Source organism: Artemia franciscana, chromosome 13 (genome assembly GCF_032884065.1).
Source record: "Artemia franciscana chromosome 13, ASM3288406v1, whole genome shotgun sequence".
NCBI lineage: Eukaryota > Metazoa > Arthropoda > Branchiopoda > Anostraca > Artemiidae > Artemia > Artemia franciscana.
The window spans coordinates 29,690,508-29,707,134 of NC_088875.1; the positions used below are offsets into that span (position 1 = coordinate 29,690,508).

Genomic DNA, 16,627 nt, shown 5'->3' on the forward strand with positions numbered 1-16,627 from the left:
TTTCATCCTGATCTCACCGCTTTAAGTCTTTTAGAAGATTTCCGGTACCCCCCGCTGGATCCGGTTGAGATTTAAAATAAGAGATCTGAGTTACGAGGTCCTTCTATTTCTTTAATATGAAATTTCATTAAGATTCGATCACTCCTTCTTAAGTGTTTTCCAAGTTTTAGGTTTCCCCCTCCCAACTCCCCCCCAATGTCACCAGATCCGGTCAGGATTTAAAATAAGAGCTCTCAGACACGATATCCTTCTAAATATCAAATTTCATTGAGATCCTATCACCCGTTCGTAAGTTGAAAATACCTAATTTTTTTAGTTTTTCATAATTACCCCCCCCCCCCCCAACTACCCCAAAGAGAGCGGAACCGGTCCGGTTATGTCAGTCACGTATCTTAGACAGGTTTTTATTCTTCCCATCCAGTTTCATCCTGATCTCACCGCTTTAAGTATTTTCTAAGATTTCCGGCTCCCCCCAACTGCCCCCCCCCAATTACGCTGGATCCGGTTGAGATTTAAAATAAGAGATCTGAGTTACAAGGTCCTTCTAAATATGAAATTTCATGAAGATCCGATCACTTCTTCGTAAGTTAAAAATACGGCATTTTTTTCTAATTTTTCAGAATTAACCCCCCCCCCAATAGAGCGGATCCGTTCCAATTATTTAAATCACGTATCTAAGACTTCTGCTTATTTTTCCCACCAAGTTTCATCCCGATCCCTCCAATCTAATCGTTTTCTATCATTTTAGGTTCCCCCACCCCAAACTCCCCCCAATGTCTCCAGATCCGGTCGGGATTTAAAATGAGAGCTTTGAGACACGATATCCTTCTAAATATCAAATTTCATTGAGATCCGATCACCGGTTCGTAAGTTAAAAATACCTCATTTTTTCTAATTTTTCGGAGCTAACCCCCCCCCCCAACTACCCCAAAGAGAGCGGATCCGTTCTGGTTATGTCAATCATGTATCTAGGACTTGTGCTTATTTTTCCCACCAAGTTACATGTCGATCCTTCCACTCTCAGTGTTTTCCAAGTTTTAAGTTTCCCCCTTCCAACTCCACCCCCCCCAATGTCACCAGATCTAATCGGGATTTAAAATAAGAGCTCTGAGACACGATATCCTTCTAAATATCAAATTGCATTGAGATCCGATCACCCAATCGTAAGTTAAAAATACATCATTTTTTCTAATTTTTCAGGATTAACTCCCCCCCAACTACCCCAAAGAGAGCGGATCGGTTCCGGTTATGTCAATCATATATCTAGGACTTGTGCTTATTTTTCCCACCAAGTATCATCTCGATCCCTCCACTCTAAGTGTTTTCCAAGATTTTAGGTTTTCCCCTCCCCCCCCCCAATATCACCAGATCCGGTCGGGATTTAAAATAACAGCTCTGAGACACGATATCCTTCCAAACATCAAATTTCAATAAGATCTGATCAACCGTTCGTAAGTTAGAAATACTTCAATTTCTCTATTTTTTCCGAATTAACGGCCCCCCCCCCAGATGGCCAAATCGGTAAAAAGACTATTTCTACTTTAATCTGGTCCGGTCCCTGATACGCCTGCCAAATTTCATCGTCCTAGCTTACCTGGAAGTGTCTAAAATAGCAAAACCGGGACCGACAGAACGACAGAATTTGCGATTGCTATATGTCACTTGGTTAATACCAAGTGCCATAAAAACGTCTAGTCCCGCTGCTAGCATACGTAAGTACATCCCCGTACTGCAGGCATGATACAAATTTTTCCCTCCGATTAAGGAGGTATCCCAAGTTTCTTATAGATGTGAAAGACTCCTCAATAAAAACTTGAAAATTTACTCGAAATTGCTTTTCCAGGTTTTATCCCTCCCCCTCCAAACCTAAGGAAAAGTTCAATAATCACCCATGTAATAGCTGCTGTACAATTATGCACAAACATACCTCAAATAATAGGATGTCAAAAGAGTCAAATCGCCGAAATTAAGGTTAAAGTATTAGAAAAATCTAAACCCGAACTGGCCCACCATGAAAAGGCAAAGAGAGAAAAATCTCGAAAAAAACATAACACCACAACGGGTCCATGGCCAGTAGAAAGAAAACAAAAGATGACCATTAGAACACATACTACTCCACTACTCTGTCTTGGGTCATGGAGTTGTATTTGTTTATATAAAGGGTTAATTTTCAATTTTGAATGTTTTTAATTTTAGATTTTACACCTTTTCTATAATAATTGGTTATGTCTTAGACTATTTCTTTTTTTTTGTGTGCTGAAGACGCATACAGGTGATTAATTTAATGCCTCTTTATCTTAAAAATAATTGTCACCAATGAGCAATCATTACGTAGGACTAGCATACTTGCATATGGTTAACACAATGAGATACTATGACCTTTTAAGGGGGGGGGGGTATGTAAATAGCTTTTCGATAATTCTAAATTCTTAGACTGTTTTGTAATTTTGGCCTGACAGTATTTTGGCTATGTTTGGGCCAAAATTATTGTTTTGAGGTACAAAGGGTAGTTATCAGCATTTTGTTGCGAAGCAGTCTCTTTTGTTACTTCATAAGGGCAAAAGAAATTTCAGTTCATGCTCAAATGAGTTATCACTTAAAATACTGCGACCACAGGTCGATCGCTTCCAGCGATGAAAAAAAAAATGTAAAATAAAGGTGCAAAAGCCCTCCTTCGTAGGGAAATACGAAATTTCGTATTTTTGCAGATGTGGGCATGAAATCTCCGCTCAATAGTTCTCAAACATGCCTAATTTAACAAATTTCAGCTTTTTGACACTGGAAGTAACGTAACATAAGGAGGGAAGCATAAACTATAGTAATTAACCCAACAATTTTTTGGTAGACTGAGCAGGAGCATGCACTTAAGTTGAGATTTGATATGAGGAAGGGTAAAATTTTAAAGTGGGATGGAAATTAAACAGAACACAAAAAACAGACGATAAATTATTGATACATTCTGAAGCCCAAAGGTTTCAATTTGAAACTCTGAAAATTATTCACCTAAAACAAAAAGAGGTTTGCAATTGTTTATAGAAATGTATAGAAATGTTATAGATTAAAATTTGTCCAATGATACCTTCCTCCTCTCTTAAAAAAATTTGAAAATAGTTGCATATAAAAATATTTTGATATTCAATGTCGCTCTTTACTTTCATTTGGAAAAAACATAGATTTTTAATTTTAGTTATTTATATATACAACTATTGTCTTACCCAAGTTAAAGTTCCCAATACTGGTATATCCAGTATTCACATTCCTAGCCACGAAATTTCCAGGTGGACCTTCCTTAATGATTGGTACATCTCTGTCTTAAGAGGTTTAAGTATATTACAAGTACAGATCATAAATAGCAGTAGCACTGATGTAGCTGACCACTAAGTATATAAAAGATATTAGAAGTTGGGTAATGATGTTACTAGAGCATACTGAGCACTATGATCCTCAAGATATTAAAACATACTTAGCAGCAAAGACAAGAGGTAAGCCAAACGATTCACTGTTATAGTGGTACAAGACTGTTCTATTTTGAAAATTGTCTAACAGAATTGAAAATTAAATTAAAAGCCAACTTCAGTCATAAAAAAGTATTTAAAATTTGAAAAAGAAGATAAGTCAGTGTAATTTCCGACGTAACACCGTAAATTATGTATCCTTTTCTTAGACCACACTGCCGTTCTATGACAAACAAATTAAATAAAAAGAACAAAAAAAACAAGTTTTTTAACTGAAAGTAAGGAGCGACATTAAAACTTAAAAGAGACAGAAATTATTCTGTATGTGAAAGGGGCTGTCCCCTCCTCAACACCCCGCTCTTTACGCTAAAATTTGTATTGCTTTAAAAAGTAGATTTGTGAGTAAGAGTCAAGTGTTTACCCCTTTTATCGAAAGACAAATTTTCTCAGGTAACTTTTCGTAGCTTTGTCGTAACTTTTGATGGGTAAGACTAACTTGATGACACTGTTATATTTAAAATTGGCACAAAAATCCGATGCTTTTGATTTATCTATTAGTATCAAAATTCCTTTTTTTAGAGTTTTGTTCCTCTAGTTAATAAGTTTTTTTTTGAACTGTTATCAAACAGTTCGTTACCATGAACTGTTTGATAAGCGGCCAAATGGGGATAAATACATTTATTTAGACAATGTACAATATTCTAGATATTTTGATCATATATACAGCGATCGTCATCAGTAGAAATATTAAAGTATTAAAATTGAAACTAACATATTTATATAAAACAAAATAAACCCCTTTCCGGTCATTCACAAAACAATGAACATCTGGGTTATTCACTAGATTTTTCTCAGAGAGAGTTCAATGACAAAGTTCATTCAAAGTCTTGATGTAACTTCTTTTTTAATCTTGTATAAATGTAAAATAACTTTCTAATGAATGTGTCAAAGCCTTCTGTGTCTTCTAATTGCAAAGTATAGTTGTATACTTGTATATTTTCGACGTAACACCTTACGTTAGGTATCCTTGTCTCAGACCACACTGCTTCTATGACGAATAAATAAACGTTCAAAAGAAGATAAATCCGTTTGTTTAGACTATTTTATGGTTCACCCGAAAGTCATTTATTTTGTTTTGTATAAATATGTTTGTTTAATTTTAATACTTTAGCATTTCTACAGATGACGGTCGCTGTATATGGGATCGAAATATCTAGACTTTTGTACCCGTTCTCGCTGTCTAAATAAATGGATGGATCCCCATTTGAACTTTTATTAGTCGGTCAGTCTAAGCCCCCTCGAAAGCCATATAGAGTATCAATAAAGGTGGAAGACAAAAAGTAGTTTTCTTGGTCAAAATCTTAGCTTAAGTTATAAAAGAAATTTAGTTTTGCCAATAAATAGCAAAATACAACCCAATTTCCAATGAAAAAATTATAAAAAACAAATACAGATATGAGTCTATACTCCAAGTTGCCTACAATTGGGATAATCGTGTTAATGTCATTGAGAAGAATTCGCGAGCATCGCCCGATCCATTTTTTTTTATTTTTAACATTTTATAGCTTTAAGTCAATTGGTGACAACTGTGCAATGCAGACACACACGGGATTTTGCTACAAGGCGTTAAACTTTAAAAAAGGAATTTTACTACCAGGAGCTATACTTCATAAGAGGAGCTGAGAGATGAATTGAGGAGCTATACTCCATGCATGATATCATGAAAGTAATTTTTCCTTCAGAAGGCTTTGGTAAAGAAAAGGCTTTTCTTCAGGAGGCTAGGTTTAATTTATAGAATTAAGCAAATATATATATATACTAGCTGTTGGGGTGGCGCTTTGCGCCACCCCAACACCTTTGGTGGGGGCGCTTCGCGCCCCCCAAGCCCCCCCGCGCGCGTAAGTCGTTACGGGCCATTGTAGTTGTGTCCCTGTGTCCACAGATATATATATATATATATATATATATATATATATATATATATATATATATATATATATATATATATATATATATATATATATATATATATATATATATATATATATATATATATATATATGTTTTTAACTACGTAAAACTTGCGAATATACAACATTCTTCGCTGTCCCATTGTGTGTGCATATAAATAGATTGTCAGGTTTACTGACTCTTGAACATGCAACATATACTTGTCCATGGGAAAAACAATCCGTATTGAGATCTATACCTCATTATTCTAATAATTGCCCTTGAGCTTTGTTGATGGTGATTGCTAATCGAACATTCCCTGTGTCCCCGTCGTCATTTATATATCCCCCTGTGCCCCCCGGCGTCCCCGTTGTTGTTGTTTCCCTGTGTCCCGCTGTCCCAGTCTTTAATTTCTCTTTGAGTGTCGCGGTCGTCATTTATATTCCCTGTGTCCCGGTCGTCGTTTGTGTTCCGGTGTCCTGGTCTGTAATTTCTCTTTGAGTGTCCTGGTCGTCATTTATATTCCCTGTGTCCCGGTCGTCATCTGTGCCCCGGTGCTTTGTTGATGGTGATTGCTAATCGAACATTCCTTGTGTCCCGGTCACTTTCTCTTTGAGTGTCCCGGTCGTCATTTATATTCCCTATGTCCCGGTGTCCTGGTCGTCATTTGTGTCCCGATGTCCCAGTCTGTAATTTCGTCAGTCGACAAACATGGCGTCAGTCGACACACAAACATGACGTCACTCGACAGACACACAGACAACTTATTTATATATATATAGATTATAAAAAAATAGATTAAGAAGAAAATGACAGGTATTGAAAAAAACAAAGACAAGATAAACTTACGGGAAATCCAGGTATAACAGGCAATTCGATTCCGAAAAGTACAATTCGAGCTTCAAATCTTGTCGTGACATTAACTAGAGATGAGGAATGACATATAACATTGCCCATTCCTACTTTGGAAACATCAATACCAGTTAATGTTACAACCACCGGATCCCCAGCAAAAGCCGTTGTAATACTAACAGAGTTGACACTTATGCTCTTCACAGACGCCGATTCTCCTGGAATAACAAAAAGTAAATACCACAGTAAATAAAAGACATGTTTAAGAGCAATCTCCACACTTTCTCTAGTAGATTAAATGACAGTGTCTTTACGACACCTTCGTCTTTACACTTCCGACGTGAATTTCTCATTTCAGCTAAGCAGCGTTTTGGAGAAAATACGGGAAGTGATCTGACGGTTTTCCACTGGGCTTTACAATTTCAGTCTTATATACCAAATCTACTTAGCCCAGGCTACAAAATTGCCCTTTCTAAGTTCACATTGATGCTAATTTAATTTCAAGCTCAAATAAGAAAAAAAAATGTAACTCCATAATTAATTACGTAACTTGTGATGTAATAAAGCAAATTACATCCTTGATTTTGCATAACAAATTCTCAATTAGACTATTACGTTATGTCAGTACTATATGACTGTTGATAGTAATTTTTATATTACTATCCAAAACTTTTATTTAACGATTCCAAATGGGCTGTTCAGAGCCCAACTGATCACACAAAAAAAAGTAATAAGCCATATTCCCGGTTTTCAATTCAAGGCAACAATCATCTAGCGAGGGGAATTTCCAGAATTATTTGGTGTTTACTCTTAGCACAGTCAACTACGGACCTGGTCAAAGTGAGCTTAATACAGTCTATCAATTCATGCATAAATTTTCATTTCCAAGGAGTGTCTTTACGCTACTACTACCACTGCTAACATGTCAACGCAGCAACAAGCCACCTGATACCATCAATACAGCTCAAGCAGGTTCTTTACGCTTCCATGTTTAAAGCTCTGCTCTTCACTCTCTTCAATGAAACTCCTACTTCCTTTACATCTTTCCTTGTGACCTCTCTCTACCTAATTCGAGCACGTCTTCTTTTTCCTCTGACACCATCTGAATTGAAAAAAAGGCAACTCATCCAAATCTAAGAAATTTAACCTTAACCTTGGAAAGGCTATCTTAGCTTTTCTCCAATAAATGCTGTAGATAGTTCAATAAAACCGCATTTTCTAAATGAAAAATTGTTTGATAAACAAACTTTATGTCTACTTTCATCTTTTTTTTTTAAACCCACATGTTTCCAAGCCATACTTGATAATTATAATTACCGTGGCTTCTAGTATTTAATCTCAGTTCAAAATTTATCTTCCTATTCTTCCAAACTTATTTCAACTACAAAAAAACTCCGTGTGTCTTACACCTCAACTATATCCACATATTACACTTCAACCATATCCACCCCCGCTACTAATAATACTGAATAAGTATGGGGGAAGTGCAACAAAGTAGGTCAATTTTCTTGATACCTAGCGTCACCTCTTTATGGTTGGTCTTTGAAGCATAGATTTTTTAAAACGTTCTCGAACTCCGAACTCTCAAAACATTCAAATATTCGTTCATTTCGGTAACATTTTCACCTAAGACACCCGAATTATTTGACCAAGTCTAGAAGAGTTTCAGGATGTTCCGTAAAAAGTTGTACCATAACCTTCAATATGTTCTTTAGGAATAGACCACCTAACTAATTCATATAGATGAGAATAAAATATAGTCTTTATTTAAATACTGACGTCACATCGAATACAAGACGATTCGAGATTCAAAGCTGAATGATCCGTGAAGATAAGATGCAACACACAGTCTAGGAGTATCTGCCCATAATCTTCAGGTTCAAAGACAATTTTATTGGGCCTGATCTCTTGTTAATTTGATAAGACGTGTGAAAGCAATGACATTCTGCTTTGGCTTTTGTTGAGAACGAACACAAGTTCAAGAATTTACTAGTTTCTGCTGATAGACTCGGTATTGGTACTATGAGGTGATCGTAGCTCCGGCTTTAGTCTCTTCTTTTGAAACATCAATGCGAACATACGTTGAAGTATTTCCGTCGGCTGTTCACTGACTCTACGCCATACGAAAGCTATTACCAAGTCTATGTTGATAATGAGTTGTGTTTCAGCCGAAAATTGACTGGTAAGAACGAAGCAGCCTACAGGCTTCAGTTCAAATCTTCTTAACAGACTATGACGTCGCAAGTAGCGTCTGAAACTGTTGCCATTGGCCGACTGTGCCGGTAGACTCTTTGTTTTTGAGGACTAAAATAATAAAATTTGGATCATCATCGACAACAAAATATTCAAAGTACTGGTGTGCTCATCTACTTCAAATCCAATAAATAAATCAGCATTAGTTTTAGCTTAGATGATTCTCTAGATTTTCTTTCGTAACCAATAGGAAAATATGTTTACAAACAGGCTTTATTCTTTTTCCCGACAGATTCCTTTTTGTAGTGATCAGTCTCAATTCTGGAGTAGAAAGTACTTCTCGTTCTGTAACAAGGTTTCTTTTAAGGTAAATTAGACTCTTTGTAAAGGCGACGATGTAATAGCTATTGCAAACATGAACATATTGCCAAACATCGGTCTAATATCTCAAAATATTGTTTCTTATTTAATCACATATGTTTGATTCCCATTATTTTTTTAGAAACCTTCTGATCCTTCTTAAAAACGAGTAACGAACTTTCATAATTTTGTAAGACACAGAAAGGAAGAATTTTGAGCTTGATGGGATAGTTTCTTTTTGAGATTTGAAGATATTGCTTAATTTTGGAAAAGCATGCACAAAATTATGCCAGGTAGGTTTTGAGCTAGATGCGGTACAATATTCTTAGTCAATAATGGCTGATATTCCCTGGTGTTTATTTCCTAGTGAACCATCTGGGGCTTTGATTGGTATATAAAATTTCTTAATAGGACCCACAGAAGCACACTAACTGATTAGCCAATTGGTTTCAAACCCGACGGTGCTGGCCCCATTAACGTAAATTACGCATTTGGGCTAAAAAGTTAAAGCGGTTTTGCAAGCAGAGCACTTACCTAAAGGCATTATCTGTACGACGTCCCCAGTAGCAATCATTCCACTTTCTATGCGACCTCCAACGTTAAGACTGCTTCCTGACCCCTTGTAGACATCAGTTACACAAAGTCGTAAAGGCTTTGAAATTCCTCGTTCTGGAGCCCGAAATGCATCTGGAATAAGGAGGTCTGCAAGTCTGGCTAGTACCGTTTTATAAACAAAGAAAATAATTGTGCACAAAAACAATAATGTTGAATTAAATCCAAAAGCAAAAAACGATGTGGGTGTTGCAAGAGAAATCTAAAAAAAGAGAGAAAAAAAAAGGATCAAAACTAGCATGTAAAAACACATTATGTTGAATCTCCTTTAGCTAAGTCGTAAAGGCTTCGAAAAATTCTCATTCTGTAGCCCAGCATACATCTGGAATAAGTAGGTCTACAAGTCAGGCTAATAGCAGAAAATAAGCATGGAAAACTCCAAGAATATAGATTCATATCCAACAGCCAAATGATTTGTCTGTCGCAAATGAATTCTTGAAGAAAAGAAATCAAAACAAGGACAACAAAGCCCAAAATTAAATAATTAAACTTAAATGAAGAATTTCAGCCATACCCATTGACCAAAACTGAAACTCGAATATCGTTCAGATTAGAACTACAAATAGAAGTTAACTTGCCTAACTGTATGCTAAAATCTGCCAACCACAACAAATAGCAGCAAAGAAACTCCAGATCTCTTTTTCTATCGGCCTCTTGGTGCAGCATAAGCAAAGCCAGCATTGTATCTTTCTTTCAACTTTCACTACTATTATTTCATAAAGTTAATCAACTGGCAGTTGAGTCACTCAGCTACAAATATTGACAAATAAAAAACACTACACAAAAAATAAATATACGAGGTTTTTTATTTTAATTTTACAAATAAATTTCTAAATAAATGATTTTTGATGTTTCGAGAGCAGCACTTTGGTTTTGTCCCGTTTTTTTTTTCCTATTTCGCCGATGTCGGCTTATTCCTGGAAACTGGTAAGGGTCTAACCTGTACGGTTTTTACGGAAAGTGTGGACCTCAGGCCGAATTGATGAATATGGCATTACATTTTGGAAAGCTCCGCAGAACTCTTGCCTGGGGCCAAACAGGATGGTTTTTGCTTGTCCACGAGCCAGAGCCTATGGTGTGCGAAGTGAAGTGGAGTTATGTAGCCTATGTCAGAGAGGAGTATCTGAAGTTGTGCAGCCATGCTTTCGTTTCATCAAACAATGTTTCTGCTTTCGAGTGGAAAGCTCCGTTCTAGCAGGCAAGCAGGCAGGCACCATTTTCAAATTGAAGATGGACTAAAATCTATAAGTGTTAAATATATGCGGCAGTTACCCGGCCCCACAGCCAATATATCTTCTTTGAGTGATAAATAGAAAAATTTACAGAAGGAAAAAAGCGGCATTTTCCCACGGGTCCGAAAGTGCTGCCGTGATTTTCGCTGGGTTTATCATTTGCTTTTTTTTGGACTTGGGATTGAGGTAGAGAAATGTTATCAAATGTACCTCTTAAACTTTAAAAGTTCTGTCATTGCTAAAGAAATTGGAGCTTATCCTTTGTTCCTTTCTAAGTGGTGACATTAGAAAGTTGGCCTACGGCAAAAAATCAACTTTTGAACTAAGACAGATATAATTTTTTCTTCGACGGCAATTGATAGCTCTTGATGAGCTGATCAAAGTATACGTCATCCATTTTTTATACGAAAATTCCTTCATGAGATATACTAGTTTGAAAGTTTCAAGGGGTTGACAACTTCAGTAGTAGGGTACACACTGAAACCAAAAATAAGCCGATACCAATTGTGAGACATGTAGGGGACTTGTAAGGAAAGGTCATTTGTTAGCTCATAATCATCTTCGGCAGAGAGGGGTTAGCAAATTTTGCTATTTGGTGTACCTATTATTTTTTTCCAGTGTATTTGATGATAAGACCGAGTTGGTTCCAGTGGTAAAACATGTAGGGGACTTGTAAATAATAATCGTCTGTTAGGCTACAATCATCTTTAGTGAAGAGGGGTTTGTAACTTTTGCTAGTTGGTGTAGCCTACCCATACTCACTGTAACCTAGCATTAAGTGTTTACACAACGGGTACAAACGATAATATAAAACAACGAGGCAGTTTCGTAATAATTAATAGAGTGTCATCTATGGTGTTTTGATCCTGAAAAGTTACGGATAGCTTTATAATACCAACTAGATTATATAGGATATTGTTCCAAGTCTTGATCCATCACGATGTCTATGATTGAAAAGGATAAAGTTCAACTGGCTGCAAAGTCAATTTAGTCCCTTCTTTCGATAATCTTTTGTTATTGTTGTTTTTCCAACGCTGAGGAATAGCCTTTGATCATGTGATTACTGATCGCATTCTTCTTTGAACATAACGTTTTAAATGCTTCGATAGGCTGACAACTTCAGCGTTTAACCGATAGCAAAGAAACAAAACCAAAGTGTTGCTCTTGCAACACTTTATTCGGCGAAGCCGGATAAAGGTTGCTGCAACACTTCACGTTGCTCAGGCAACGTAGGTCTAGTTTTTATTCAGAAATATACTTCAGAAAAAAAGTATGGTGTATTAACATAATGTATGCCATAAATGACTTCAAAACTCACAACAAGAGGAAGAATTTTTTTTACGATACAACTTAGGAGAGTAGCGAGGTGATTACATAGCCAAAAAATAATTACACTGGTTTTGCAATAAAATTAAATTAGGATTTTTTTTTTCAAGGCCATCAGCGCAATTCAGGGGTAACAAATACGAAATACAGATAGCAACACAGTATCATGAAGAGCTCCAACAAACAGTCTCAAAATTTAAATAATTACACATAGCACATGCTGTCTGGAGACCAAATGAGCGTACGCACAAAACGGTGGTGTGGGGTCTTGGGACTCAGTCACTACCCGATGAAAATAGAGAGTCTTATGCTGACAACAGAAACTGCCTCTACAATTTGATCATATATTTCTCGGCAATTTTGGTACTTATTTCCCTAGTATTCATGTGCATGTCATTGGCATTACAAGTTTTAACAGACGCACATAGCGTGCAAGGAAAGACTCTAGTCTCTATCTTAATGAAGGTATCGTGAAAAAATTTAAAGCCCAGTTTCTCCGGAGTTTTCTCGTAAAGGACTAGTGTATTCGTTTCCAGTTTTCATGTGAGTCATTAAATATTTCTTCTTAGCGAAAAAATCTTGCATCTTGATTTTTTTAGCATGGCTCTCCACAGACCATAACTAGGCTTAATATGTACCACCCATAGTCCATTATGGGCCAGTTAAGGTAGATATTGAGCCAGCATGCTTTTTTTATAGTGAATATCTGTCCAACACACAAAATCACAAAGAAAAGAAGAACGAGGACAATAAACATCCAGTGAAAAAATTGAAAATTATGCAAATATTTCGAGATCTCTGCTTGACCGTCGTCTAAGTATTTAATATCTGTCCCAAAATTACAACAATTCCACAAGCAACCATCTAGATCTAGATGAAAATACTCGCAACTGAGTAGGCCTAAAAATGTTTAAATTTTAAAGATAATCAGCATTTTCAAAAAGCAACCCCTTTTTTCTCCCCCAATGAAAATTCTTTTCTTCACTAGTGTTTATATTTATTTCTGTTTCAAAATGTAAACTCGGGTAGCCGTCGAAACGACGAATAAGCGATGAAAAATTTACATATTAACAAAATTATAGATCGATATTTTAGGCCTTCTCCTACCTATTACTACTAACAACTATCTACCACTGAACGCTACAAAGAAAGAGTCGCAGCAATAAGAAATATAAGACCTAAAAACTTACCAATAGCTTCAAGTAACGTAAGGCCTTTGTACCACGAAGTCAAGCAGGGTTCAGCCGGTTTTCTTGTCAAATTGACTCCAGATAAACCACTAACTGGTATGTATTTGATCTCGTCTTCCTTAAAACCAATTTGTTTGAGAAAAGTTGCCATCCGCTTTTTTATATCTATAAATCTTTCTTCTGACCAATCACATGTGTCCATTTTGTTAATAGAAACTACAAGCTGAGAAACACCTAAAATTAGGGATTCTTTATTGGAAATTTCATTGGCTACTTCATATGAAGCGAAAGCTGAAAATTGCTGGTAAGTATAAGAATTAAGGTTATTTCCAGAAATACAGGGAACAATAACATGAAGAAGTCATGGCATGGAAGCTTGAAGGGATCAACTCAAATCCTTTGGTCCCAAAATAACCACTTTTGGCAAAATAAAAATTTAAGCGATTTTTCTTTTTGACGATGCGAATAAAAGATTTTAGACAGCTTATCTGTCAATTTTATATTTATACCCCACTTACTCAAACAAGTGGAAAATAAACACAGCTGATTAACCTAAATTAACCTGAAACCTAAAATTAGACATTCTTGATTGGAAATTTCATTGGCTATTTTATATGGAATGAAAACTGAAAATTAGTGATAAGTATAAGAATTAAAGGTATTTCCAGAAATACAGGGAGCACTAACTTAAAGAAATCATGTCATGGAAGCTTGAAGGGATCAACTCAAATGCTTTGGTCCCAAAATAACCACTTCTGGCAAAAAAAATATCCTTCCCAAAGTTTCCCACAAAAACAAATTTTGGAGAGCGTGACTACCTCTTCCAAAATGCAAAAAAAAAAAGAAATCAAAGTATTCTATGCATTAGAAAAAGTTTTAATGAGTCAAAATCACTTTAAAATGTATCTCCCTTTCACAGGGCAATCTTGGTTTCACCATCTTATCACGGACCTGGAATGTTCTACCTTAAGTTTTTATAAACAGCAAACTGAGCATCACAATTAACAAAGAAAAGAATCATATAAAATATATCATCATCTTCCTTTTTTTTGCCTCATTCAGCTTCTTACGAAAATAATCAATATGGACTTGTAACAAAAAAAGACCAAAGTTGCAATGCTTCTAAAACAGCATTCCGAATTTCACAACACAGTAATCTAAGCAGATTCGCGTATTTTCAATATTTTTTGCTAAATAGTTAAAATTGTTCAAAACTTTTCTGTTAAAGTTTTCAAGAAAAGTTTGGATTTTCATTTTTTTTTAGGATTTCGGACAACTACGTAATGCTGGATTTAAATCTCAAATACTAAGCTGGTTATAGCCTACTTAATCGGATCATGATATTGAGCTCCCATTAAGTTTTTTTTTGCGACAAAATTATACTTGATCAATTTGTAAAAGCTTTGTAAGATCCTATGCTTCCATTTTAAATGGTCTCCTGATAATGATAATCATTGAAAACTGGCTGTTGACTTAAAAGAATTCAACAGATACGACCTGTCGAGAAAGCCTAGGTAAATTGCGTATTGGGCCCGAAGTTTTTAGCAGCCTACATAAAAAGTGCCATAAAAAAGAAAAAACGAAACACGCATCATTTCAGTTACCGAAGAGTTTATAGAAAATGAGCTGAATGGCATTTCAACGCTTACCTAAAGTCCGAATGAGCAGCGCATGCTCCTGAGTTTGGCCTCCAGATTCAAACCCAGTCTCAAATTCACCTTTGGTAGCGTCCACAACAAGCACTGCAACGTCGGCTTGAGCAGCACCAAGGATCATTCTGGGTATAAAATCTTTATGACCTGGTGCATCCAACAACGTGATGTTTTTAGTTGCTGTTTCGAAGCTGGATTGAGCCACATCCATTGTAACTCCACGCGATCTATGTGGGTAAAAAGAACATCAAAAATATCAAACAGTTAGTAGTAACGGACTGTAAGTAAGGAGTTAGGCGGCTCAATTGTAGCCAAATTCTAGAAAAAAAAAATTGATATCAACAGATATATCAAAAGAATTGACTCTTTTTATGTTAATTCCAAATATATAAAATTCACGAAGTTCAGTGTTACCCATAAGAAGCTAAGGGTCTGAGATAATTTGTCTGATTTTCGACAAAGGGGATAAGCACCCGCTCAAAGTCAATTAATCTTAATTAAAGTCACATAATCAGATTCAGCGCATCAGAAAACCATAATGAAGAGGTTTCAAGCTCCTATCTGCAAAAATGCGGAATTTTGTATTTTTGCCAGGAGAAAGATCATGGATGCGTATTCATTTATTTGTTTTTGTTTTCCCAAGGGGTGGTCGTATCGACTCAATGGTCCCAGAATATTGCGAAAGTACTCATTCGAACAGAAATTGTAAGTTCTAGTTCCCTTTCTAAGTGACCAAAAAGGTTGGAGGGCGGCTAACCCCTCCTCACTACCTCGCTCTTTACACTAAAGTTTTACTTCTGTTCTAATTCTTTAAAAATGACTCCTGAAACACAAGGGTCATCTAATTAGAATAATACGAATCTTTTTTGAAAGTACAAATAATCTTAGTGTGAAGAGCGAGGTATTGAGGAGAGGGCAACCTTCCTCAAATTCGTAATAATTTCTGTTTGTTTTAAGTTTTAATGTTGCTCCTTACTTTCAGTTGAAAAACTTGTTTTTTTTATAGTTTTAAGAAAAGTTAATAAATTTAGGGTAGTATTAAGATTTAGTTTTATTACTTAAAAAAAGTTCATCTGAAATATATATTATCCAAAGATCAAATTCCCAAAAAGGGGGCTAGTCCCTGCGACAGGGGCTGTAATTATGCAAACTGCCCGTTGTTACATACATGGTTTGTTACTGGAAAGGGGCGCATGTTTGACCCTGGGTTTCCAAGAACGGATAATGATATTAAGCTGAAACTTCCAGAGAATGATGAGGGGAAGTTTGAACTACATCAAACCCCTTATATGCATGCTGGTTGTCAAAAGAGCATATCAGCAATTTCTCAGGAAGGGGTGAACGTCTAATGAACGGTATTAAGTCAAAACTTTCAGGGCTAACACTTCCACTAAAACTACTACTGCTACTATTATTACTACTACGACTACTACTACCATTGCTATTGGAGTAAATCAAACGAGTTTAAGTGAATCCATGAATTATAAAACAACGAGCCATTATAGATACAATTTCTCCGAAAGGGAATAGGATATTAAGTTAAAAGTTACAAGAAAAGTTGATTGGGATGCAAAACTGATTAAAAGGTAATATATGAAAGCACGTTGTTAACAGGCCGTATCAGTAATATGTCCGGAAAAGTTCAGGGTAGTTTAAACTCTCAGGGATACTGCCGCTACTATTACTACTAATAATAATGCTAGTATTGAACTCAATCACAGAGTTTAAGTGCATCCAGGTTGTCAAAATAGTAAAGGTACAAAATATTTGAAACAGAACAGGGTATTAAATTGACATTTTCAGCT

The 16,627-nt window shown here is 36.0% G+C and overlaps 1 protein-coding gene across 1 annotated transcript in view; it reads right to left on the minus strand.

The window, feature by feature from the left end:
- The window catches only part of LOC136034778 (protein HBS1-like), a 68,408-nt gene that overhangs the window by 11,686 nt on the left and 40,095 nt on the right, over positions 1-16,627 (minus strand). Inside the window, exons 8-11 of the mRNA XM_065716190.1 lie at positions 14,820-15,049; positions 13,171-13,404; positions 9,345-9,497; positions 6,255-6,475 (exon numbers count right to left, since the gene is read on the minus strand). Coding sequence (XP_065572262.1) covers positions 6,255-6,475; positions 9,345-9,497; positions 13,171-13,404; positions 14,820-15,049 — 838 coding nt within the window. The remainder of the gene's footprint in view (positions 1-6,254; positions 6,476-9,344; positions 9,498-13,170; positions 13,405-14,819; positions 15,050-16,627) is intronic.